Genomic DNA, 24,853 nt, shown 5'->3' on the forward strand with positions numbered 1-24,853 from the left:
ATAATGCCTAGAACAAGAGGTCACAAAGTAGGCCAAGGATAGCATAGAATGCATAATAGAAGTAGAATTGTGAACTATCAGAATGACAAACAAATGATTTGACTGCAGCAGGAGACTGGCAAAGATGGAAGGCAGTGGTGAAGACCCTCTTTTTCTGAATGGACTAGAACAGGTTCCAGAAACCTTTCTGAGGCGGAGTGCCAAAATGTGACTTTTTGACCTCTAAGTAAGGGCCGAGTGCCTGTGATACTTTTTAAAGTCACTAATAGTCTGGCTTACAACACCTTCATTAACATATAAATTAAGATGCAGAGCTTTACCATTTAGGTGGTGGTTGGCAGCATTGGGTGGTCTTTTGTTAATCCACAGGTTTAACTTTGAGCAAGCTCCTGGCTGCACGGGGGATGAGGGACGGGGCTGAGCTCCTGCCTCGCATGCCAATGAAAATGGGCTTGCGTGCCACTCTTGGCACCTGTTCTGGGGAGGGGCTGACCGCTGGACAAGAAAGACATGAAAGAAATTGCTAAATCTTGGTACAGTGTATACAGCAACACTGCATTAAATGTGCTCAGAAACTTAGGTGTAGTTGCTGTTGAATTCCAGCATGAAACTGCCGCAGATCATTGTAATTATATGCTAATATATTATTTTGGTTGCAGCTTATTTTCTGATAGAGGCTCTTTAAGGAGTGTAATGCAGTCTGGTGCTGTAACCAAAGATATGGATGTGCAACATGACTTAGAGAACAGCTTGCAAATAGAATCTTATGAAAGGAGAATACGAAAACTGGAGGAGGAAAAACTGGATTTGAGCAGAAAACTGCAAGGTTAGTTGCGTATATTTACTGGGATTTGCAATACAGATTAAGAATAGCAGCAAAATGCTCTTAATTTGACATTTTTTCTTATTCAACCTAAGAATCTACACAGACTGTGCAGTCCCTGCAGGGTTCTTCAGCTCGTGTTGTGGGAAACACAAACCGTGATAAAGAAATCAAGAAGTTAAATGAAGAAATTGAACGTTTGAAGAACAAAATAGCGGGTGAGTATCTGGCATGACTGGCAGGCATTCTGACTGGTGTGTGTCCAGTAATGGTTTAATTCACATATCAATATCTCGGTAGCAGAGATGCTTGGCTCCATCAATTTAAATTTAATTCAGAGTAAATACAAATAAAGTTACTGATGAATGAATGCTAATGGAAAGAGAGGATACTTACTGGAATGCTTATATTAAGCAGCATTTCAGTATTTTCCAATAAACTTTTGTCTTTCCCCTACATCCTGAGCCTGATGCCACGTGTTCCACTGGGAGCCAGGAGGAGAATGAATTGGTTACATAGGTTCAATTTGATATGTTCCTGTACTTTTAATCTTGCTTTTTTTTTCTCCTGAGAAGAACAGATATTTGCTTCATCTTATGTAGGAAAAGCATTAAAAGAAATTGTACTGAGCGTGCTCAAAACAATCATACATCTTCATCTAATGTTGTCTAGGATGGACAAGTTGAAAAAGGCAACTACTAAGGTCTTACATGAGAGAGACAGACAACCATGGGATCTGAATCAGTTATTTGAAACTGTGCTGTTTGACCATCCTTTCTGTTTATCCCTGTAAAAGGAGATCAATTTCAGAAAACCATAAAAAGAGGGAATAAAAGCTACTTTTCAATTAGTAGTAGCTAAATGTCAGCTTTTTAGTCTTAATGAAGCTATACAGTAGAGAGGCTTACTGTTGCCTATACTATAAAGAATGGAAGAGTAGAGATGTAAGTTTGTGAGTACATTGTTCCCAAATTCCCACAGCCCTCCATATTCCATCTTCCACTTCATAAGACTCTATTCTGCCTGCCTTCCAGATTGCTTAACTTTAATCATGTTTTCCAGACTTTTAATCCTTTTTGTTGCTCTCCCCTGCACCTTCTCCAGTTTCTCCACATCTTTCTTGAAACGTGGTATCCAAACTGAACACAATACTGCAGTTGAGGCCTAATGAGCGCAGAGTAGAATGAAAGAATTACTTCTTGTGTCTTGCTTACAACACTCCTGTTAATGCATCCCATAAAGTTTGCTTTGTTTTGCAACAGTGTCACACTGTTAACTCGTTTAGCTTGTGTCTATTATGACCCCAGCTCTCTTTCTGCAGTACTACAGTCACTTCCAATAGAGTCACTTCCAATTTTGTGTGTGTGAAACTGATTATTCCTTCCTAAGTGGAGCATTTTGCATTTGTCCTCTTTGCACTTCATCCTTTTTACCACAGATCATTTCTTCAATTTGTTAAATAATTTTGAATTATAATACCATCCTTCAAAGCACTTGCAGCCCCTCCCAGTTTGCTATTATCCACAGACTTCATAAGCATCGTCTCTATGCCAATATCTAAATCATTGATGAAGATATTGAACAAAACCAGTCCCAAAACTGATCCCTGTGAAATGATGCCCTTCAGAATAACTGTGAACCATTGACAGCAACTCAGTGAGAAAGATTGTCTTTATGCACTCTCCTTTATAATAGCCCCCTCTACTTTGTACTTCCCTAGCTTATTGATAAGAAACACATAGAAGACCTGTATTAGCTGCTTTATTGAAATCTAGGCATACCATGTCTACTGCTTTCCCTTTATCCACAAGGCTTGTTCTCCTATCAAAGAAAGATGTCAGATTGACTTGATTTGTTCTTGACAAATCCATGCAGACTGTTATATACCACCTTATCTTCCAGGTGTTTGCAGACAGATTCCTTAATTGTTTCATTATCTTTCCTGGTGCAGAAGTTAAGCTGGCTGATCCATAGTTTCCTGGGCTGTCCTTAACTCCATTTTTATAGATGGATGCTATATTTGCTCGTTTCCAGTATTCTGTCATCTCTCCCATCTTCCATGACTTTTCAAAGATGATAGGTAATATCCAAATACTTCCTGAATCAGCTCCTTGAGTATTTTAGGGTGTATTTCATCAAGTCCTGCTGATTTGTAAGACATCTAATTTTTCTAAGTAATTTGTAACTTGTTCTTTTTCTATTTTAACGTCTGAACCTACCTTTTTTTTTTCCAGTATTCACCGTTGTAGGCAGTCACCCCCAAGCTTGTTGGCAAAAACCAAAACAAGGACATCGTGGAGCACCTCTGCCAGTTCCACATTTTGTGTTACTATTTTTCCCTCTTCATTGAGTAATTGGGCCTACCCTGTCCTTGGTCATCTTCCTTCCTTTTCGATAATCATTTCCTTAATAGTCTTTCTCTAGATTTAGCCATCCTCAAGCCTATTATAATCTGAGCATAATGCCCCACATGAAACATATTCCTGTATTTTACAGGATGGCATTAATTGAGCCCAAAAGCCACTGTTCAGTTTTTTTTCATCTGGACAAATGTCTGATATCAGGACTCTTGGTAGAGACAGAAGAGTAAAAGTAAAAATGAGGATGAATCCTCAGTGCATGGAGGATGGCCAGCAGGCTCTCCTGATGGGGATGGGAGAAGAAGAAATAATTAAACTCTGTGACAGGTTCCTAGCAAAAGTTACTTGTTTGTTCATGAAATATTGCTGCCTATGCTATAGATGTAAACCTGGGGCAAGTATGCTTGTTTTGTATTTCTGTGCAGATTCCAATAGGCTAGAACGACAGCTTGCAGATGCAGTTTCACTTCGCCAAGAGCATGAAGAGTCGACACACAGGCTGAAGGGACTTGAAAAGCAGTGCAGAACACTAAGGCAAGAGAAGGAGGACCTTCATAAGGTAATAGTGCATACCCTTAAAAAACACTTACTTCATGTGGCTCAAGAATAGAGTTGACCAAATGGACTTTCCAGGTCAGCTCCTCTAGTCTTGAACACCTATCTTTTGCAGGTCATTGAATAACTTAATTTTAGAAATCACAGCTAAAGCTTGAAGCTCTGCACCAAAGTATTTAATCTTCTTCATAATTTTGTTTGTAGAGTCTTGTATAAGATTTTCTTAATGAATTCACAAGTTTTACAGAGCTTGTGGCACTTATACCCATAGTTTGTGTGTTTTGACTCTTTCATCTGCTGGTATTGTATATGCTAGAGTTTTTTATTTTTGTTTGTGTTGCACTATTATGCAAGCACATGGCACTAAGATGAGAATGGTCTTGGGTTGATGGTACATTCTCTTCAGCCAGAGACTATTGCAGAGATAGAATATGAGCAGATGCATGAAAGGAAAAGACTAATTTGTGTGTACAAATCATGAAAAATGTGTAGAGTAACAAAGCTACGCAAAGAGCATTGCCAAATTAAAGCAGCACACTATTTAAACTGTACATGAGACTGGAATTCTTTTTAATTAGACAAACACATGTAATGGTTACCTTTAAAGAAGTGCCTGTTTGTCTTATCCAGTATACTCTTGCTTGAAGAGATATTCATGGTTTTTTTTTTTATTTTACCAGCAATTTGTGGAAGTTTCAGAAAGATTAAAGGCACAGTCCAAAGAACTAAAAGATGCCCATCAGCAAAGAAAGCTAGCAATGCAGGAGTTTTCAGAGCTCAATGAGAGAATGGTAGACTTGCGCTCTCAAAAACAGAAGTTCTCCCGACAGCTTCGTGACAAAGAAGAGGAGATGGAAGTGATCATGCAGAAAATTGATTCTATGCGACAGGACATTCGTAAATCTGAAAAAGCCAGAAAGGAGGTAACTTGACAAAATATTTCAGGCTAACATATTTCAGCTGCTTCATAAAGTATGACTTAACTGAAGCATTAGAAAGTTTAAAAAAAAAAACATCCTGGCATCTGACACCTTTTGATTTGCAGAGTACATCTTAGATATTTAGTACAGGTTGAACAACTCTAGTCTGGCACCCAAGGGACCTGACTGGGGCCAAATGAGAGAATGTGCTGGACCATGGGAGGTGAGCATGGTCTAACAGTATTACCAACACTTCCACTGCTTACTGGGCTCCGAGAAGACGTTTAGAGGTAAATTACAGCTAAATAACAGCACAGAACACTGAAAGCCAGGACTGATGACTGTAAACAAACCTTATGGGACCCCGGGAAGCTTGGCCACAGTCTTAAGTGATTTTCTGGCTAACTAAAACCATGCCAGGTTACAGATGTTGCTGGATGAGAGAGTGTTGGACTAGAGAGGTTCAACCTGTAGTTCATGAAGGACTTAAGGTGTGTTTACACAGGCACAAATCTTCGAAATAGCCATGCTAATGGCCATTTCGAAGATTACTAATGAGATGCTGAATTGAATATTCAGTGCCTCATTAGCATTAGGACACTTCCGGCCACGGCACTTTGAAAGCGCGCTGCTCAGCGCGGCTACATGGGAGTCCTTTTCGAAAGGACCCCACACCTTTCGAACTCCCCTTATCCCCATAACTGATCAGAATAAGGCGATTTTGAAAGGGGCAGGTACTTTTGAAAAGGACCCTGTGTAGCCGCACCGAGCCGTGCGCTTTCAAAAGTGGGGCTTTTGAAGCGCCGCGGCCAGAAGTGTCCTAATGCTAATGAAGCACTGAATATTCAGTTCAGCGCCTCATTAGTAATCTTTGAAATATGGCTCTGTCGAAGATTTGTGCCTGTGTAAACACAGCCTTAGTGTGGTATTTTTCCTCATATATTCTAATTGTTTGTAATCCAGTGAAAATATATTCTTGCAGTAGGCTGAGCTTCTTCTTAAAAATGTCAACAGATAGTGTCAGCTTGATATCTAGTAAATAACAAAGGTCAAAGCAGTTTATTCTGGCTTCCCCCTTCCAATTTCTTCTTTTAAATGTTATTTTCTTTCCTGTGGATGTGGGAAAGAGTAAAATACTAAACAAAGTGCTCCCAAATTCACAAAGATACCGAGCTGGTAGTCCTAGTTTCCTCATCATTTTTAATTAGCTATTTCAGTAGGTGTTTGTGCAACTGTAGGTTAAAAAAATCAATTTATCCATTTTTAAATTCATTACACACCCACCATCCTTTTATTATTAATATTACCATATGGTGTTGGAACTTGTATACCAGAATCCTGTTGTTCTGGGTGCTGTACAAATATGGATCAAAAAGACAGTTCCTGTACCATAAGATGATAAAACAGGTAGATACAGAGAAAGGGAAGTATGAGTGTTGATCAGTCAACATCAGTGTCTGTTTTGTAGGCGTCATGAAAAATGTGTTTTAAAGAGGGATTTCAGGGAAGGACAAGAAGATAGCTATGTGGATGTTCGCTGGAAGTTCCCTTCAAAACCAGGAGAGGAAGTGGGGTGGGAGGGAAGCTCTTCACAAACATAGAAGTACTTGTATATAAATTTAAAAAGTTGAGCAATGGAGGTTGGAGCATCATGAACCATTTGGCATAGGAGTAGACATTTCAGCAGTGAATGAAAGATTGGGTGATGAATTGAAAGGGCGTTTGTATTCTCTTTGACCCTACTTTCACTCTTGCCCCAAACATCTCAGCTATGCCCAAATGTGCTACTTTTCATTTTCAACACTTTCATCCAGGACTTCATAATGCCCTCTCTTGTTTGCAAAACTTCTCCACTCTGGCTCCTGACTGTCAAGTCCATTCAGTGCAGCAGCTAAAATAATTACCATAATTTTGAACATGTCATCCCTTTAAAAATTTCTTTATTAGTGCTCTTCAAATTAAATCATATCCACCATTTTAGGCTATTTATGGCTCTGCCCCTTTACTTTCAGACTCTAAGGCCAGAAGAGTCCGTCTTGATTATATGACCTAATGGTCTGCACTTTGCAGGTGACAGACTCTCAGCCACCTGTTCCTGTAATAGACTTACCTGCAATTATAATTCAGAGTTGTTTTTCCACCTATTTATTACAGTTGATTCCCATTTATCTTCTCGAACAAGTCTCTTACTTGCTACCTTTACACATCTAGTGTTCTTTTTAACAGGCTGTAAAGTCATTGCCCTTTCCTTCTAATCTCTTTTCAAGGCCCGCTTCTACTGTTGTTTCAAAGCGGCCATATCTTCATAAGACAGAAATAGTTCATGAAAATAGCATAATCACCTTATGAGACAGAATAGCCAAATACTTGGTATAAAAATACTTTCAAATTAACAGGCATAAAAGGTGACCGTTTTAAAAACTGATTTGTGTGTTGACATGTTATTTAAGATGCAACTGAACTATACATTTAAGGGGTTTATCACGTGCCATTATCATTACCACAGTGGCTTACATACTTTACTCTCTCCTGTTAGCATGGGGTGGGGCGCTACACACTTTTCCCATAGAGATGATGTTTGTTCTTAATTAATATTTGATTTTAACATGGGTTTTATTACTCATCAGTAATCCCACCAGCTGACAGGGTGGTGGTGTTTGGCCTACAAAGAAAATGAATTTTGCCCAAAAGACTTGTCTAGGAAGGCGATAGTCAGTGTGGGTTGCAAAAATTATAAACAGTGCCTTTGTTTAAACACAAAAAAGAAGAACCGATACTCAGGTGCTGCAACCCCCCGACCCCAGATCACATGCCTGGGGCTGCTGAGGTGCTGACACTCAGTATCGGAACAGAAGAAGCACTGGTTATAAGTATAGCAGATAGCCAAAGAATCATAATGGTTCCAAAGACACAAAAGTGGCCAGGAGAAGAGGGAAAGGAGCAAGGTAGCTACAACTGTCTTTTTGCTTTGTCATAATTTAAGATTTTCTTTTTCACAGCTGGAAGCTCAACTTGAAGATGCCACAGCTGAAGCATCAAAGGAACGCAAGCTTCGTGAACACAGTGAGATTTTCTCCAAGCAACTGGAAAATGAACTGGAAGCACTAAAGGTACCATAATTCTTTTTAAATGCAAGATACGAGGAAGCAGATTTTTTTTCACTACTGATACAAAACCACGCTTCTAACGACTTTGCTTATCTAAATGTGTATGTTTGTGGTGGTTTGTATGTCCTTCAACTGAATTGAACTTTGATAGATATCTGCCGAAGTCTCTTTTAGGTATAGTTCCTTGTATCAAAATGGTTTCCTCCAGACTATGTTGCTGATAATCTCTTGACTTTGGCTGTGTACATTGACTTTTTAAGCAAGGCTTGAACAATGTTGGGTCATTTTTTTCTTGATAATTTTCACTCTCTTGTTTCTGCAGCTCAAGCAAGGAGGTCGCGCAGCAGGTGCCACATTAGAACATCAGCAAGAGCTTTCCAAAATGAAGTCCGAACTAGAAAAGAAAATCTTGTTCTACGAAGAGGAGTTAGTCAGGCGAGAGGCATCCCATGTCTTGGAAGTAAAAAATATAAAAAAAGAGGTGCATGATTCTGAAAGCCATCAGCTAGCACTGCAGAAGGAGACCATGATGCTAAAAGATAAATTGGAGAAAGCCAAACGAGAGAGGTAAGGGTCCTTATGAAATCTTTTTACTGGAGAAAATCTTGTCTTCCCTTCTCTTCTTTACTGTAGTAGAATTTTGAGCACTCCCCTAGTGTCTTTTGAAAATCAGTCACTCCCAGTGGTCTGTCAAGTTTTAAAATCTCTGTATTTTTCCTCAGACACAACGAGCTAGAGGAGGCTGTAGGAACAATAAAAGAAAAATATGAGAGGGAAAGAACCATGTTCTTTGAAGATAATAAAAAGTTAACAACGGAAAATGAAAGGGTAATTATAAATACAAAGTACAATTACTGTTCTTGAAAACTAGGATTCTGGTCTTCAGTTAAATCTTGTTACCTCTAAGTCACTCTAATATTGTAATACAGATTGAACCGCTCTAGTCTGGCATTCTGTCGTCCAGCAACATCCGTGGTCAGGCATGATTTTAGTTAGCTGGATGTCCATTTATCATGGGGTGTCACCAAGTTTCACAGGGTTCCATAAAGTTAGTTTAAAGCAACCAGCCCTGGCTCTCGGTATTCTTTGTTGTTGTTTAACTGTAATTTATGCCAAATGTCTTCTAAGGGCCCAGTAAATGGTGGAAGTGTTGGTAATGCTGCTAGACAATATTGACATTCTGTGGTTCGGTACCAGTCAGATCCCAAGGGTTATGGGGGTTCAAACTGTAGTTCTCTATAAAGCTAATTGACCATAGGAAAAACTATCAGAAAGCTTTAAAAATGTGACCCCCACACACACTAGTACGGTCTGGAGTAATTTGGACTGTCAGTATGATGCAGACCTAGGCAAATCAGTTTCCTCTTTTTATGACCTCTGAATACTCCTGCTTGTGGGATTGATGCCTCCTGATACTGAGCAGTTGAATTATCTGAAGATTAGTGTCCATTACATTTATTTGCCCCTCGCTCATGGAGTATTCCAAGGGCATTAAAGTGGAAGTGATACCAACCACCCCCCACATTGGATTACACAGTGTCCTTGTCACTCATCAGTTTTTCTATTAATTTCACCAGTTCTCATTTCCCTTGTTTGAAGTGGAATGTGAACCTGACACTGCTAGTACCAGGAAATTACACTCAGAGCCCGAGAGAAACATTTTCCCAAAGCTACATGGATTTGGCAGAGCATTATAACACCCCCAGGTGGTCTTGTTTGCGTATATTCCATGTGGATGAGTCTGAAAGTGACATAAATTGCAGATGAAAACAACTGATCTCTTTTTGTTTCAGCTTTGTTCTTTTGTGGATAAACTAACAGCACAAAACAGGCAGCTAGAAGATGAGCTCCAGGACCTGGCAGCAAAGAAGGAATCAGTTGCTCATTGGGAAGCTCAGATTGCAGAAATTATTCAGTGGTATGTACTAGTCAGGATAGCCATCTCTGACTTTTGAAATATAGATAGGGCCTTTTTAACATAACTAGGTCTTTTGACAATTGATAGAAAAGTATACGTGGATGTGGTCATTTGTTTTGTCTTTTGTTTACCAGTGGATTAAGTTGTAGGATTTTTTCATCTTGCAGCAAATTACTGAGATTGAAATAGTCTTTCTGTGCACTTAAGATTCTATGGCAGCTCAAGTCAAACTTTGAAAGGATTATTAAATCACGAAATCACTAACCTCGGTTTCCTCTAGAATTTTCTGACTAATTCATACAGGAAAACTGCCAGACCTTGCAGGGTTCAGCACAGGATAAAGCAGGAAGCTCCCTTGCAGCAGTTCAGTCTTTAGGGTCATCGTCTGCAGCCCCCAGAAGGTTCAGGCCCACTGGAATTTCCTCCTTTGATGTTAATGTTCCCACCCTCACATAGAGTCACATTTTCAGTCAGTCAGTCAGCCTCCCCCTCGCACATAATTTCTATTTTGGCAGGCTAGGTGCAAGTGTTTCAGAAGTGTAAGAACACAAGCAGTCATATGTAGGCACATTCATCCAGATGTGTTCGCATTCTTCTTCCACCTGAGGCTCAGTGGTGATGGAGCCTCAGCCTAAAGAGCAGTGGTTCTCAGCAAGAGTCTGTTGTCTCTGGAGTGACCTTTAGGCTTGAAAAGACTTTCAGCTTCTACAGTGGGGAGGAAAGAGGCTGTAAGGGCATGTTTATATGCTTTTCTGGTCACTGGAAGAGGGGAGCTGGAGGAGGCCCACAGAAAGAACCTCTAGCTGTTCATGGAACAGGCTCTACATGCAGCAGTAGTAAAACTCTATATGGTTCCTGTTGACATGGAGAGGGAAAGGTATCATGCAGCAACTTAGCAAATAACACTTGGTATCATCCAGCTGTAGCAGAACTAGCTGAAGGGGAGTTCGAAAGGAGGCACATCTAGGCTGCATCCTAGGCCTAGCAATTTCCCCAGAGCTCTGTCTTTCTTTGTGACTCTTCACTCAGAATAAATAGTCCATTGATATGTGGTAGGAAGATGACTTGTTTCATGGTGCATTATCCTGAGTATCAATGTATGTGTTTTCCAGTTTGTAAACAAGGTCATACTTGACTAACTGCTTTGTGATTGCACTCTAGGGTAAGTGATGAGAAGGATGCACGTGGATATCTTCAGGCTTTAGCTTCCAAGATGACAGAAGAACTAGAATCATTGAGAATCTCCAGTCTGGGCTCAAGAACATTGGTAGGTCAACAGCAAGCATTCCAGAAGGCTTTCTAATTTTTGCTTAATACATGTTTTCATTTACTTGTGTTTATATAGAAATTCTCTTATTCATCAAGAAATGGTGTAGTATGCAAATAGCCACAGGTGGTTTTTTTCTCTAATAAAGACAATGTGCTTTGACTGTCCTGTCTAATTTGCCTAATTGTGCGTGAATCCATTACACCACTGTGACAGTTCTTGGGATTCCCAGGCCTGTGTGTCACCTTATTACCCCACTCTCTGGAGAGAGGGAGTCTTTCTTTTAGTTAAGTGTCTGCTCCCTGACACTGCCAGCCTTTCAGCAACTCTCTTCTCTAGGCTTATGCCAGCCCTTCCTTTCCCCTCAGGTTAGCCGTAGGTGTGCTGAATCTCTTTGTGTCATTTCCCTGTGATCTGCAGCCACTGTCACTGGCTACTGAGAGAAATTTCAAATCCTCTGCACCCAAAGGAGCAGCGTATGCCAGTTTTATCTTAACCCACAGTTCCTGTGACCCACTCAGCACTTCTCAGCCCTAATGATAAAAGAGAGTGTATTTAAATAAGAATAAAGTTTTAACTGGAAACACATGGCCATAAAACAGAATCAGAAAATGTGAACCCGAATCTTCACATATCAATAATTATCTTTCTTATAAAAAAAGTAGATTATCATCAAAGTTTCATCTGTTGTATGTTTCAGGATTCCAGCTTCCATCAAAGCATTCCCTTATGCCAGTGGTTTTCCTCAGTGAGTGGCTAGAATGCTTTTCTCTGTTCTTTTGTATGAAAACCAGCCACTTATTTCTGTTCACAGGATAGGCAAACCTCAGCTTTTGTTGTACAATACCATCTTCCACCTTTAAATGGTTTTGATGGGTTATAACATCTGATGATTTCCAGTTGACTGTTCTGACGTGCATAGGTAGACAATGAAACCCTGAATGATCTTATCAGCTGACTACGGACAGGTAAATCTGTTGCTTGAAGAGATCGTCACTGAGACACATTACCTTGCAGTGACTGACTGATTCTATCATAGGATTGGAAGAGTCCTTAAGAGATCTTCTAGTCCAGTTCCTGTAGTCAAGGCAGAACTATGTATTGTCTGGAAAAGAAGTTCTCAAATTGAGGGTTGGACAAGGAAGTGGTGAGAAGCTTTAGGAAAAAACACTGCTCACATTTTACCTGCAGGACTGAATAACTAGCAAAGCTGATTCCTCCAGACAGATCAGGTCTTCTGTTAGTGGTGTGCATTTGACACTAGATGGCGCGATGCATATTGACGGATCTCTGCTAAGCTTGCACAGCATTGTACAAAGTGGTCACCATCTATATGTTAATCAGTTTGCTTCGACATAGTATACACCTTTAACTAGTAAGCACTGATCTCAGTCACAGCTTTGCTTTTGTGCTTGTTAGAATAGATCTTTAGCTCAGTATGAATGAACACCTTACTGTTTTTAGTATTTTAATGAATTTCAGGTTGTGAGGTGGTGGTTTTTTTATTCCATTCCTATGTACTGGGATGTAACTACTACAGCCAAAAGAAGGGGGACAGAGTTGAATTACATGTGAAAAATTACTGATCATTCTTGACAGATTTTTGTCTAGTCTTCTCTTGAAAACCTCCAATGACAGAGGTACCATAATCTCCCTAAGCAGTTTATTACAGTGCTTACACTCCCAGACAGCGAACTTTTCCAAATTTCCAACCTAAGCCTCCCTAACTGTATTTTAAGACCATTGATGCTTGTCCTATCCTCAGACACTAGGAAGAATTCTTTTCCTCCTTCCTCCTTTTAACAACCTTTTATATAAAGATTAAACCTTTCTAGTCCAGCACACTCTCATCTGGCAACATGTATGATCCAGCATGATTTTAGTTAGCCAGATGTCTGCTTATCATGGATATAGCCAAGTTTTCTTGGTCTCATAATGTTTGTTTACAGCCACCAGTCCTGGCTCTCCACATTCTATGCTGTTTTTAGCTCTAATTTATCCCTAAATGCTTTCTAAGAACCCAGTAAAGGGTGAAAATGTTGATAATGCTGCTAGACAATATTGACTTCCTGTGGTTTGGCAGATTCTCTTGTTCAGCATCAGCCAGATCCCAAGGGTGCCAGACTAAAGAGGTTCAACCTGTACTTTGAGCCCCCTTGGCCATCTCTTCTCCAGACTAAAATCTTCCCTTAGGTCATGTTTCCTAGGCCTTTAATAATTTTTGTTGCTCTCTGGACTTTCTCCAGTTTTCTAGAATATTTGCTTTTTTAATTGGAATTGTCACACTGTTAATTCATATTTAGCTTGTGATCCTCTACAATCCCCAGATCCCTTTCTTCAGGATTCCTTCTTAGGCAGCCATTTCCCATTTTGTGTGTGCTCTGCTGATTGTCCCTTCCTAAGTGAAGTACTTTGCATTTGTCCTCATTGATTTTCATCTTACATATTTCAGACCATTTTTCTAATTTGTCCAGATTGTTTTGAATTTTAATCTTATCCTCCAAAACATTTTAAGCCCCTTCCAGCTTTGTGTTGTCACTGAACTTTATAAACGCCTTTTATTAAAAACCTGGATGAAGGTACTGAACAGACCCAGATCCCCCAGGGTAATCCTGGTGGGACCCTAATCAATATGTACTGCCAGCTTCTCTGTGAACCACTGACTACTTCCTGGCAATTATTTTCCAAGGAGTTAAGCACACAGCTAGAGCTCCATATAGGGAGTATTTCCCCAGTTTTGTTTGAGAAGTTCTTGCTTCAGTGTATCAAAAGCTTTACTAAAGTCAAAATGTACCATACCTACGGCTTCCTCCACCACACCCCATCCCCATCCATGGGGTTTTTTACCCTATCAGAGAAAGCTGTTAGTTTGGTTTGACACAATTTGTTCCTGACAAATCCATATTGATGCTTGTAATTCCCTAGGTTGTCTTTATTCCCCTTTTTATAAATTAGAACTATATTTTCCCCTTTCCAGTCTCCTGGAAACTCTCCAGTCTTCCAAGACTCTCTCCCAAAATAATTGGTAATGGCTCAGATATTTCCTCTGTAAGCTCCTTGAGTATTCTGGGATGTATTTCATCAGACCCTAGTGATGAAGATATTTTTTTCATATTTCAGTATTTCATATTGAAGACATGAAGATCCTAGAATACTAGGACTGGAAGGGACATTGAGAGGTTGAGTCCTGCCCTCACAGCAGGACCAAGTACTGTCTAGACCATCCCTGATAGACACTTATCTAACCTGTTCTTAAATATCTCCAGAGATTGAGATTCCACAACCTCCCTAGGCAATTTATTCCAGTGTCTGACCACCCTGACAGTTAGGAACTTTTTCTTAATGTCCAATTTAAGCCTCCTTGCTGCAGTGTAAGTCCATTGCTTCTTGTTCTATCCTCAGAGGCCAAGGAAAACAAGTTTTCTCCCTTCTCCTTATGACACCCTTTTAGATACCTGAAAACCGCTATCATGTCCCCCCTCAATCTTTTTTTGTCCAAACTAAACAAGACCAATTCTTTCAACCTTCCTTCATAGAACATATTCTCTAGACCATTCATCATTCTTGTTGCTCTTTTCTGGACCCTTTCGAATTTCTCCACGTATTTCTTAAAATGTGGTGCCTAGAACTGGACGCAATTCTCCAACTGAGGCCTAACCAGTGCAGAGTAGAGCAGAAGAATGACTTCTTGTGTCTTGCTCAAAACACATTTGTTTGCTCTTCTTGCAACAGCATCACGCTGACTCATATTTAGCTTGTGGTCCACTATAAAGCATACATCCCTTTCTGCCATACTCCTTCCTAGACAGTCACTTCCCATTCTGTATGTGTGACACTGATTGTTCCTTCAGAAGTGGAGCACTTTGCATTTGTCTTTATTAAACTTCATCCTGTTTACCTCAGACCATTTCTAGAATTTGTCCAGATCATTTTGAATTATGACCCTATCCACCAAAGAAGTTGCAAACCTCCCAGTTTGGTGTCATCTGCAAACTGAATAAGCATACTCTCTATGCCAATATCTAAATAATTGATAAAGATAAAGAAAGAACAGACCCCCACGGAACCCCACTTCTTATACCTTTTCAGCAAGATTGAGAACCATTAATAACTACTCTGAGTATGGTTATCCAGCCAGTTTTGCACCCACCTTATAATAGCCCCATCTAAGTTGTATTGGCCTGGTTTATTGATAAGACTGTCATGTGAGAGAGTCATGTCAAATGCCTTTTTAAAGTCTAGGTATATCACATCCACCACTTCTCCCTTATCCACAAGTCTCGTTATCCTATCAAAGAAAGCTATCAGATTGGTTTGACATGATTTGTTCTTTACAAATTCATGCTGGCTGTTCCCTATCAGCTTACCACCTTGCACGTGTTTGCAGATGATTTCCTTGATTACTTATTCCATTATCTTTCCTGCAACAGAAGTTAAACTGACTGATCTGTAGTTTTCTGCGTCGTTGTTCTTCCCCTTTTTGTAGATGGGCACTGTATTTGTCCTTTTCCAGTCTTCTGGAATCTCTTCTGTTTCCCATGAGGTGACAGCTGAAGGCTCAGCTACCTCCTCTGTCAGCTCCCTGAGTATTCTAGGTTGCATTTCATCGGGCCCTGGTGACTTGCAGACATCTAACATTTTTAAGTGATTTTTAACTTGTTCTTTTTTATTTTATCTTCAAAACCTACCCCTTTCCCACTAGCGTTCACTATGTTAGGCATTCCTTCTTCAGACTTCTCGATGAAGACCAAAACAAAGAAGTCATTAAGCATCTCTTCCATTTCCAAGTTTCCCGTTACTGTTTCTTCCTCCTCACTGAGCAATGGGCCTGCCCTGTCCTTGGTCTTCCTCTTGCTTCTAATGTATTTATAAAAATTCTTGTTTCCCTTTATGCCTGTAGCTAGTTTGAGTTCATTTTGTGCCTTTGCCTTTCTAATCTTGCCCCTGCATTCCTGTGTTGTTTGCCTATATTCATCCTGTGTAATTTCTCCTAGTTTCCAGTTGTTATGATTCCTTTTTTATTTTGAGATCATGCAAGATCTCCTGGTTAAGCCAAGGTGGTCTTTTGCCATTTTTTCTATCTTTCCTACGCAGTGGGATAGCTTGCTTTTGGGCCCTTTAATAATGTCCCTTTGAAAAACTGCCAACTTTCGTCGGTTGTTTTTCCCCTCATTCTTGCTTCCCATGGGACCTGACCTTACTAGGTCTCTGAGTTTATCAAAATCCACCTTCCTGAAATCCATTGTCTCTATTTTGCTGTTCTCCCTTATACCCTTCCTTAAAATTGTGAAATCTGACTTCATGATCACTTTCACCCAAGCTGCCTTCAGCTTCCAAATTCTCAGTCAGTTCCTCCTTATTTGTTAAAAGCAAATCTAGACCAGCTCACCCCCCTGCACCTGCCCCCCGCTAGCTTTTTCAACCTTTTGAAATAAAAAGTTGTGTCCAATGCAGTCCAAGAACTTATTGGGTAGTCTGTTCCCCGCTGTGTTAGTTTCCCACCATACATCCAGACAGTTGAAGTCCCCCATCATCACCACATTCTAGGCCCTGGATGATTTTGTTAGTTGCTTAAAAAAAGCCACATCCACCTCTTCCACCTGGGTAGGTGGCCTGTAGTAGACTCCTAGCAGGACATCACCCTTGTTTTTTTACCCCTTTTAGCCTAACCCAGAGACTCTCCACATCCATTTCCTATGTCCATCTCCACCTCAGTCCAGGTGTGTACATATTTAATATATATCAGGCAACACCTTCTCCCTGTCTATCCTTCCTGAGCAACCTGTACCCTTCCATACCAACATTCCAATCATGTGTATTATGCACCAAGTTTCTGTGATGCCAATGATGTCATAGTTGTATTTATTAGCACTTCCAGTTCTTCCTCCTTATTACCCATCTTTCTTGCATTTATATATAGACATCTAAGATATTGATTTGATCTTGCCTCCCAATTTTGCCCTGACCCTCCTTTTACTCTGCCATTATAGCCCATGCTCCCTCCCATTTCCAGCCCATCTCCCAGGTCTCCACTTACCCATGGGCTTTGCTCTCCTGTTCCCATCTAAATTTTTAACTTGTTCTCTCTCTATCTTCACCTCAGATTCTACCTCATTTTCACTAATGTTCACTCTTACACATCTAATTGTTGTTAAACTTTTTTGGTGAAAATTGATACAAAAAAACTCAGTTTAGGACTTCTGCCATTTTCACATTTTCTGTTATTGTATGCTCCCTCCACCCCCACTCCCATTTGAGCCTACCCTGTCCTTGGTCTTTCTCTTGCTATTAATATGTTTTCTTATTACTTTTTATATCTCTATCTAATGTAGTCTTGTTTTGTTCCTCGGCCTTTTTAATTTTGTCCTCATGTGCTTATGCTGTTTGTTTATGGTCATCCTTTGTAATTCGACCTAGTTTTTACTTTTGTAAGACTCTTTTGAGTTTCAGGTCATTGAAGATTTCCTGGTGAAGCCATGGAAGCTTCTTGCCATACTTCCTATCTTTCTTATGTAGTGGGATAGTTTGCTGTTAGACTCATAGCGTCTCCTTGAAAAACAGCCATCTTTCTTGACCTGTTTTCTCCCTTACATTCACTTCTCGAGGGATCTTACCTATCAGCTTCCTGAGTTTGCTAAAGCCTGCCTTCTTGAGATCCATTGTATTTGTACTTCAACTCCATAAAGCCTATATTTAATATTAATTCATTGTTCCTTTAATAACATCCGTCCTTGCATCTCTCAATGATTGACTCTTGACAAGTTTCAAAGCTTTCTGCAGATACCTTGTATATTCTTTATGGATGAATGTCCTGTCGCCAGTAGTAGTCAGGACTGAGTGAGAGCTGTTTGCAAAGAAAATGGGACCTTTGCACCATAGTCCTTGTCACACAATCTACATTTGATAAAACCCTGTGTTTTGCTTGTTGCTATTATCTATTAATTGCAAATTTTGCCTTGAAATAAGATTGAAGAGCACAGTCAATAAAATAAACACTTCTGAAAGAATTGAAAGGGAATCTATTTAATGTGGCACACCCCAAAATGTTTAAACACATAAATATATAGTAGCCATTTGCCCAGACAGTAGTAGTAGTAAAACTACAAGGGGTTTCATTCCTCATATTTTGTGGCACCAGGTGATCAACATCTGGGATAAGGAGGAAATTTTTCCTTACAGGAAAATGTTAAGCAGCTAGTTACACTAATTTATATTGCACAGTAAATTTACATAGCACTCTTAAAGAAAGGCGTCCCTGTTTATGGACAGCTTATACTCCTAAGGGCAGAATTTTCTCTTGTCCTTGGCACCTGGCAAGTCCAAGAATGGTTATGAGATCCTTTTCATGTGGCCTTTACTCACCCAACATACTGATCAGCCCACAAAGGGAAAATAACTTGCTACTGGGTTATGCCGGTAACCCCAGATAGTTTAACTTTTTTTTTTTTTTTGTTTAGTTTTGTTTTTCTGGTGGGGCAGTGCTCCCATGCTGGTAACAGATCACATTTCCTTTCCTGCCCCACTTCAGATAAGTGGGAAGCAAGTGAACAAATTGTGGCTTGTAATTTTCTCCCTGAACTGCTCCTGGGGAAGTGCAGCTATGCGCCACACCGTTCTTGCTCGGACTAGAGTGTGAAGTACAATCTAGCCCTAAGTGAAGACATAGAAGAGGAGGAAGTAGCAAAATTAAGCTAGACATTGATAATTTGCTTTTTGGCTACTGTCAAAATATGAAAAGCAGATGACATACTGTACGGCTGATTTCAAAGACTTTAGCAAATTGCTCTGAATTAATAATCGTGTCGTTGGAGCAGACTTCAGGTATATATGGAAAGGAAATGAGGTCTTCCAAATTGTGGTTCTTGGACTCCTGAGATTCTTTGGAGCACTTTCAGGTCTCCCCAGGCCTACCAGTACAGTAAAATTTTTTCCCCTTGATCTCAGCTGCTAAATTTCATTGGAGAACAAAATATAATTTTTTAATATTCAGTTTCAGTGTAAGAAATTGCTGCAGTTGCCATGGAAACATTGTATGCTTTTATCATTTTGAGTGGGTGGATAGCTGTCCATGAGACACTCTATTAAGCTACAGTCCACGCTAGGAAAATGTTTGAGAGTCTCTGTTAAATAAGAGAGCCTTGAAAAATTATCTTTCTTAGAAAATCAAAGATACCATTTTCTGGTAATAAAATGCCAGGAAACTAACCTGTATCTAAAATGAATGTAAAGCACAACAGAATTAAAAATACATTTGCTGTCTAGATTTCTCAAAAAGATGCTGACAACTTAAAAACCGGTCATTGAAAATAAACAGGTTTGTGCCTGTGTTGGTAGTAACACACCTTTCATTGACTGTGAACATTCTATAACTCCGATTTCACTGTACTTTTCATCTTTTTTTCTCGCCTCAGACAGTAAAATCAGTGAAGTCATTTTCACCTTTTGTTTTTAGTCACTTTCATTTTCCAGTTTATTGAGGCAGTGTATGGGTTTTGACCGTTGGTAGGTTAAAAGTGATTGAACACTTTCATCGGATATGTATTTTTATAAAAACCTGTTTTATAAAGTGTAAATAGTAACAGAGAGGTAGTTGTCTTAGTCTGTATTCTAACAAAACAAATCAGCAGTCATGTAGCACTTTGTTTTGTCAGAATACAGACTAACATGGCTACCTTTCTGTTACTCTTCAATGTGCAAGGTGCTACCTTTAGCCGTTTGGAATGGAGATCCATCAACTTTATGAAAATATTTTGTTAGTCTTTAAAGTTTAATTAGTGGGCCAATTTTAACATGTCCGTTTAAACTGCCTCATCATAAAAATGAAAGTGTTAATACGTGATTTAAATTAAGATCTTTGGTTGAAATTTGCGGGGGGGGGGGGATCAGAGGATCTGTGTTGTCTTTGTATTTGTGAAAAAGGACAAATATTACTTGAGAGTTGATATTAATGTAAAATAATTTACTGCAATAGGATCCACTTTGGAAACTGCGACGCAGTCAGAAGCTGGATATGTCAGCAAGGCTAGAACTGCAGTCTGCACTGGATGCAGAAATACGTGCCAAACAGCTAATACAAGAAGAAATGCGAAGGGTTAAAGATGCAAATGTGTCCTTTGAAAGGTAATGAATTACTGAAGCCTGGAGTCTTAGTCATCTGAATATTCTAACATGCCATGTTACCCTTAGTGTACCGCTGTTACCTATATTCAAATTAACAAAAAAAAACCTCTTTAATTTACCCTTCTTAATGCCAAGAATGATATTGTCTATGAGAATGATATTGTCTATAGTTTCTTCTCCAATTTGTCTTTAAAAAATCTAAACATTTCTTGGTCATTTTTAAAATTAAAGTATGATGCCCAAATAAGTGGATTGATTGTAGCGTGTGTCATGCAGGAGAAATGGGTTCTAGCAGAAGCTTGAAATACCCTTTCTCAGAGCAGTTAGAGAGAGGATAGTATCATAGGGAAGAGAAGATCATCCTACCCAGATAATATCAGTTAGCTATTACTTGCAACATAATTGGGAGTTCTTTAGGTTATCGGGATCTCTGGCTATTTATCGTGGTGGTAAGATTGTAATTCACAGAACTGGTGAGCTGGGGAAAGTGATCAGCCTTAAAAAGAAGGTAGATGTTGCTGAAGCTTAGATGTAGAAGAGGGATGGCTGCCAGTAAAACAAGAAGATAAAATTATGTAATGAATTTCTTGCTGTCCATAAATTTCCTGGTTTTCATGTTGTTGTTCTAGTAAACTGAAGGAGTCAGAAGCAAAAAATCAGGAACTGTTGCAAGAAATAGAGGGATTAAAGAAAAAGCTGGAAGAAAAATACAGAACAGACACAGGTAATTAAAGCTGATATTGGAATTAGTTTTGAGAAACTTGTCTGTTGTGTTTTCTTTAAGCTAAATTAGTTAATTTATTTTCTTTCAGGTCTCAAACTTCCAGACTTTCAAGATTCAATTTTTGAATATTTCAACACCTCCCCTCTTGCACGCGATCTGACTTTTAGAGTGAGTTTATACCTCAAGTTAAATGAGTCTTGAGGATTTTGAATTAAAGTTTATACATGGATAATATGCACTATATTAAATTCTGACAAATGAGCATGAAATATGCAAGATTAATTAAAAATATGTAGCAAGGGCACATTGTCCCTATAGTTGATGGCATATAGCAGGGCATTAGTAGAGAAAGTAATAACTTTTTGAAACAGGTGCAGAACCACATTTTAAGGTGCTATGCATATCTCATAGAACTGGAAGGGACCTTAAGAGGTCATCGAGTCCATTCCCCTGCACTCATGACAGGACTGTCCCTGATAGGATTTTTTTTTTTTTTTTTTCAATTTTTAAAATCTAACCTGGCCCAGATCCTTGAAAGGCTCCCTCAAGGATTGAGCTCACAACCCTGGGTTCACAAGGCCAATGCTCTAACCACTGAATTATCCCTCCCCACCTGCACAAAACAAACAGGATATGAAACGTCTGAGAACATCTATGGGATAAATAACACATCCACGTCTTCCAAGTAAGCTTCATGTTGAAGTCAACTGCTGGTTGTGTGGTTGCATCTACTGACAAACAGGTTGATTAAATGCACTGATTAACTCCAAAGGAGTTATCCATCTAGTATGTGAAATTATGTTGCCTTCTAGCTTGGGTTTCAGTGTGGAGGCTGTAGTAGATGAACTAGAAAGAGCTTTGGAGATGCAGAAGACTTAGCATTTGGTACAGGCCAAATAAGGCCTTTTCAAGGTTTTTGTTGGACTGTAGCTGAGTTTTGTCCTGATACACCCTCTCGTTTTCTTTATCTAATTAATTATATGATTTGTGGCTTTTATGTGTAATGTTTGCACATCCCCTGAGGAAACAGCTGTTAATTATGGCAGTGAATCACATTTCCTCACGTTATGAACTCTCGATCCTCGGTGGATTTTGGGACATGCTTTGTATAACATTTTAAACAGTTAAGAATAAAAATCATAAGAAGGCTGATGGTACAAAATACAGGGCTGCAGTTCTACTAGATGGGATTAAATCTTGGTCTACCAAGATAGTTAATAGTATGTCAGTGGTGTTACCATGCAGCTATTTCGCTTTCTTTATTGCTTTTACCCAGAAAAGATAGGGAGGTGCTGTAAGATGAGCGATACATAAACTCTGCATGTGTGCTACCTGCTATTATAGCATCTGTGTGCCAGTTTTACTGTTTACACAGCAGGTCTTTCTGTATACTATTCCACTTCTGCTCCCCAGCCATTCATTTAAAAAAAAAGAGTAGAGGAAAAGCATATGAAACATGCTGCTACCAGGATGAGAGTTCTTGGGTTTACTGATGTTGATAGTTTCTCATTTAGTCAATGAGTATGCAAAGCACTTCGTATGAATAAGGGTAGAATAATTGTTTTTATAATTAAATCAAATATATTCCATAGTGCAGGTCTTAAAAATTATATGTGTAATAAACCAAGAAGCTACATCATATATCAACCATATATAAGTACTAAGGAAAGTTGAGTATTATTTTCTAATGAGTAACAGCTAGAAGTCTGAATACTTTGACTTACAAAATTTCCATTAACTTTTTGAAAATATATTTGTAACATACTCCTGGTCTTCCTGGTTATTTTGGTTTATGTAAATATCACAGTTTGCTGCATAAACATTTATTTAATTAGCCTACTAATAATCCCTCAAGTTTCTTATGGGTGATAAGTGATCATTTTTATCCCTCATATCTGTTACCGCAAAGGATTCTCTTTCTTCCTCGTCTACATCTTCTCTGCTAGCCTTTTGGGAAGAAGTAAGTTCTTGATGATACATTTGCCTCAGTTTATTACCTCTGTAAGACTGAATCCTACAACTAGTGAACTTTTCTTTCTTAACTTTTTACTACAAATTAACCCACTAAATAGAAATAGTTTATATTTTTGAAAAATCTTACAGGCTGACAAGTTGATATTTTGACAATGCACCCAGGGCTAAAGATACATCTTGTTTATCATTGCAACATATTTTGTTTTACACAAGGGTACAATTTCATGTTTATTTTATATTTGTGACTCTAGCATTACCAATCAGCATATAACAAAATGTGGATATGTATCTAGTGTAATCGTATTGTTATCTTCCAATCTAAACTAGCTGAGGAGTGAGTACAACTTTTACTCAATGGCCTTTACTTTACTACTAATTACATTATAACTTTATAAAGTTTAATCTTATGTTTGCTAATCATAATCTTCCCAGTGTGCACAGAGTACAATAATATAATATCCTAATTCCCCACCCGGCTGTTAATTCTAGAATTATAGCACACTGCTCTCTCATGCTGCCCATTAGTAGTAATTATTGTAAATATGTATTGAATTATTAATAGAGGATGTGTAATGGTACTAGTTTATAGTATTAGTAAAATATGTGGTGTAATTATCAGTAGAATTCCAAATGGTAACAAAATTCTATCTATAAAATTCTTGAATATTTTTAAATACTAAAAATAAATTGGATGAAGTCACTTTAAAAACCTTTTTTTTTTTTGGCTGAGTGACTGCTGTGCACTGAAAAAAAAACAAAAAAAAACCCTGCAGTAAATATTTCACAATTTGTTGTCCAGGAAGTCTGGCTTCCTCTCGTATCAGCATACAAGAATGTAGGAGCAACATTCAGAGATGTGTTTGGTGAAGTCCAAGCAAGTTATTGAAGAGTCCTTGGATTTCAGGGAAAAGGAGATTGATGCTTGTGTTTGTTTTGCCATCTACCATTTGGGAATTTTTAAAACTTGATACTTCTGTTTCTATAGTTTTCTGTCATTTAGTGGATCTAGTTTTTATAGTAACAAATTTACATAGCATTTGTAGGCATTTGCTTCACAAACTATTTTTTCTGAGTTAATAACTACTCTAGCATTTATCATATGTTGATGCAAGAATGCTACTTTAGATTTATAGCATTAAATTTAATTTGTTTACTAATGTTTTTTGCAGACAAGTTCTGTAAGTGAGCAGGAAACACCAGGTCCCAAACCAGAAGTCTCTCCCTCTACTTCCATTATGACCACAGAACAGCAGCAAGAAGTAAGAGAACTGATATTTTATTGTCCAGAGTAATTCACTTAAATCTTTAAATACCTCTGGTTTGTTATAAATATCTATCACAGACATTACTTACTATGAAGAAACTCACCCCTCATTGAGTGTTTGCTTATTTGTATGTGTGTCATCATTATTAGTACACATTTTCTTAGAACAATTGCAGGTGGAACCTTTCCGCAATCGTTGTATATGTTGTACTCCATTTTTGTACTGCTGCTGTGTATTATTATGCAGGCTTTCCTATGAGTGCTGTAGGATATAATTCATTCACAGAAATTAGGAATGACAATACAAGATACAATTTAAGTTCTTACTGAGCCTTGCAAATTCTAAACAAACACCCCAAACATCAAACAAATTACTGAAGCCTTATTTTGCTCAACTGCAGTTTTTTGTGATTCAGGAACCAATACGGCTTCAAAGGATGCCTGCTGTTTCCTCCCCTACCATTGCTCTAGCTGTTCCAAAGGTAGGGGACCTTGTTCACCTTATTTGTAACAAATAAAAAAAGAGATGCTGTATGTATATTAGCCATCCATATGTTTGGGTTTGTCTTGTCCGTATTTGTCATTTACTTTTTTATTTGTGCACTTGTTTAAGCTTTTGGCTTTGTCAGATAGAAAAAAAAATTGTCTTCAGGTTGATTTGTAGATTTGAGGTCTTTATTTGTACTAGAAATATCTGTCTGATTCTGCTGCTAAAGTGGATTTGTCTAGTGTTATCTTCTAACAAGGACTTGTAACAAGTTGCAGTTAATTACAGGAAAGCTATATTTTATAATTCACTCCTGCTAAACACATGTAGAGAA

The 24,853-nt window shown here is 38.7% G+C and overlaps 1 protein-coding gene across 8 annotated transcripts in view; it reads left to right on the forward strand.

Annotated features, from left to right (window-relative positions):
- The window catches only part of CDC42BPB (CDC42 binding protein kinase beta), a 131,902-nt gene that overhangs the window by 72,261 nt on the left and 34,788 nt on the right, over positions 1 to 24,853 (forward strand). For 5 of the 8 annotated variants that reach the window (XR_012645894.1, XR_012645893.1, XM_074996460.1 and 2 more), the window contains exons 10-23: positions 660 to 826; positions 919 to 1,041; positions 3,609 to 3,742; positions 4,419 to 4,661; positions 7,658 to 7,768; positions 8,088 to 8,332; positions 8,488 to 8,593; positions 9,559 to 9,683; positions 10,845 to 10,950; positions 19,922 to 20,070; positions 20,700 to 20,794; positions 20,883 to 20,962; positions 23,938 to 24,027; positions 24,434 to 24,514. Coding sequence is in view for 6 of the 8 variants with exons in the window: in XM_074996460.1 (XP_074852561.1) it covers positions 660 to 826; positions 919 to 1,041; positions 3,609 to 3,742; positions 4,419 to 4,661; positions 7,658 to 7,768; positions 8,088 to 8,332; positions 8,488 to 8,593; positions 9,559 to 9,683; positions 10,845 to 10,950; positions 19,922 to 20,070; positions 20,700 to 20,794; positions 20,883 to 20,962; positions 23,938 to 24,027; positions 24,434 to 24,514 (1,855 nt within the window). In the remaining 2 variants the exon portion in view is untranslated. The remainder of the gene's footprint in view (positions 1 to 659; positions 827 to 918; positions 1,042 to 3,608; positions 3,743 to 4,418; positions 4,662 to 7,657; positions 7,769 to 8,087; positions 8,333 to 8,487; positions 8,594 to 9,558; positions 9,684 to 10,844; positions 10,951 to 19,921; positions 20,071 to 20,699; positions 20,795 to 20,882; positions 20,963 to 23,937; positions 24,028 to 24,433; positions 24,515 to 24,853) is intronic. The other 3 variants (XM_074996462.1, XM_074996461.1, XM_074996459.1) reach the window with 2 other exon arrangements.

The sequence above is a fragment of the Carettochelys insculpta genome, chromosome 6 (assembly GCF_033958435.1).
Source record: "Carettochelys insculpta isolate YL-2023 chromosome 6, ASM3395843v1, whole genome shotgun sequence".
NCBI classification, from domain to species: domain Eukaryota; kingdom Metazoa; phylum Chordata; order Testudines; family Carettochelyidae; genus Carettochelys; species Carettochelys insculpta.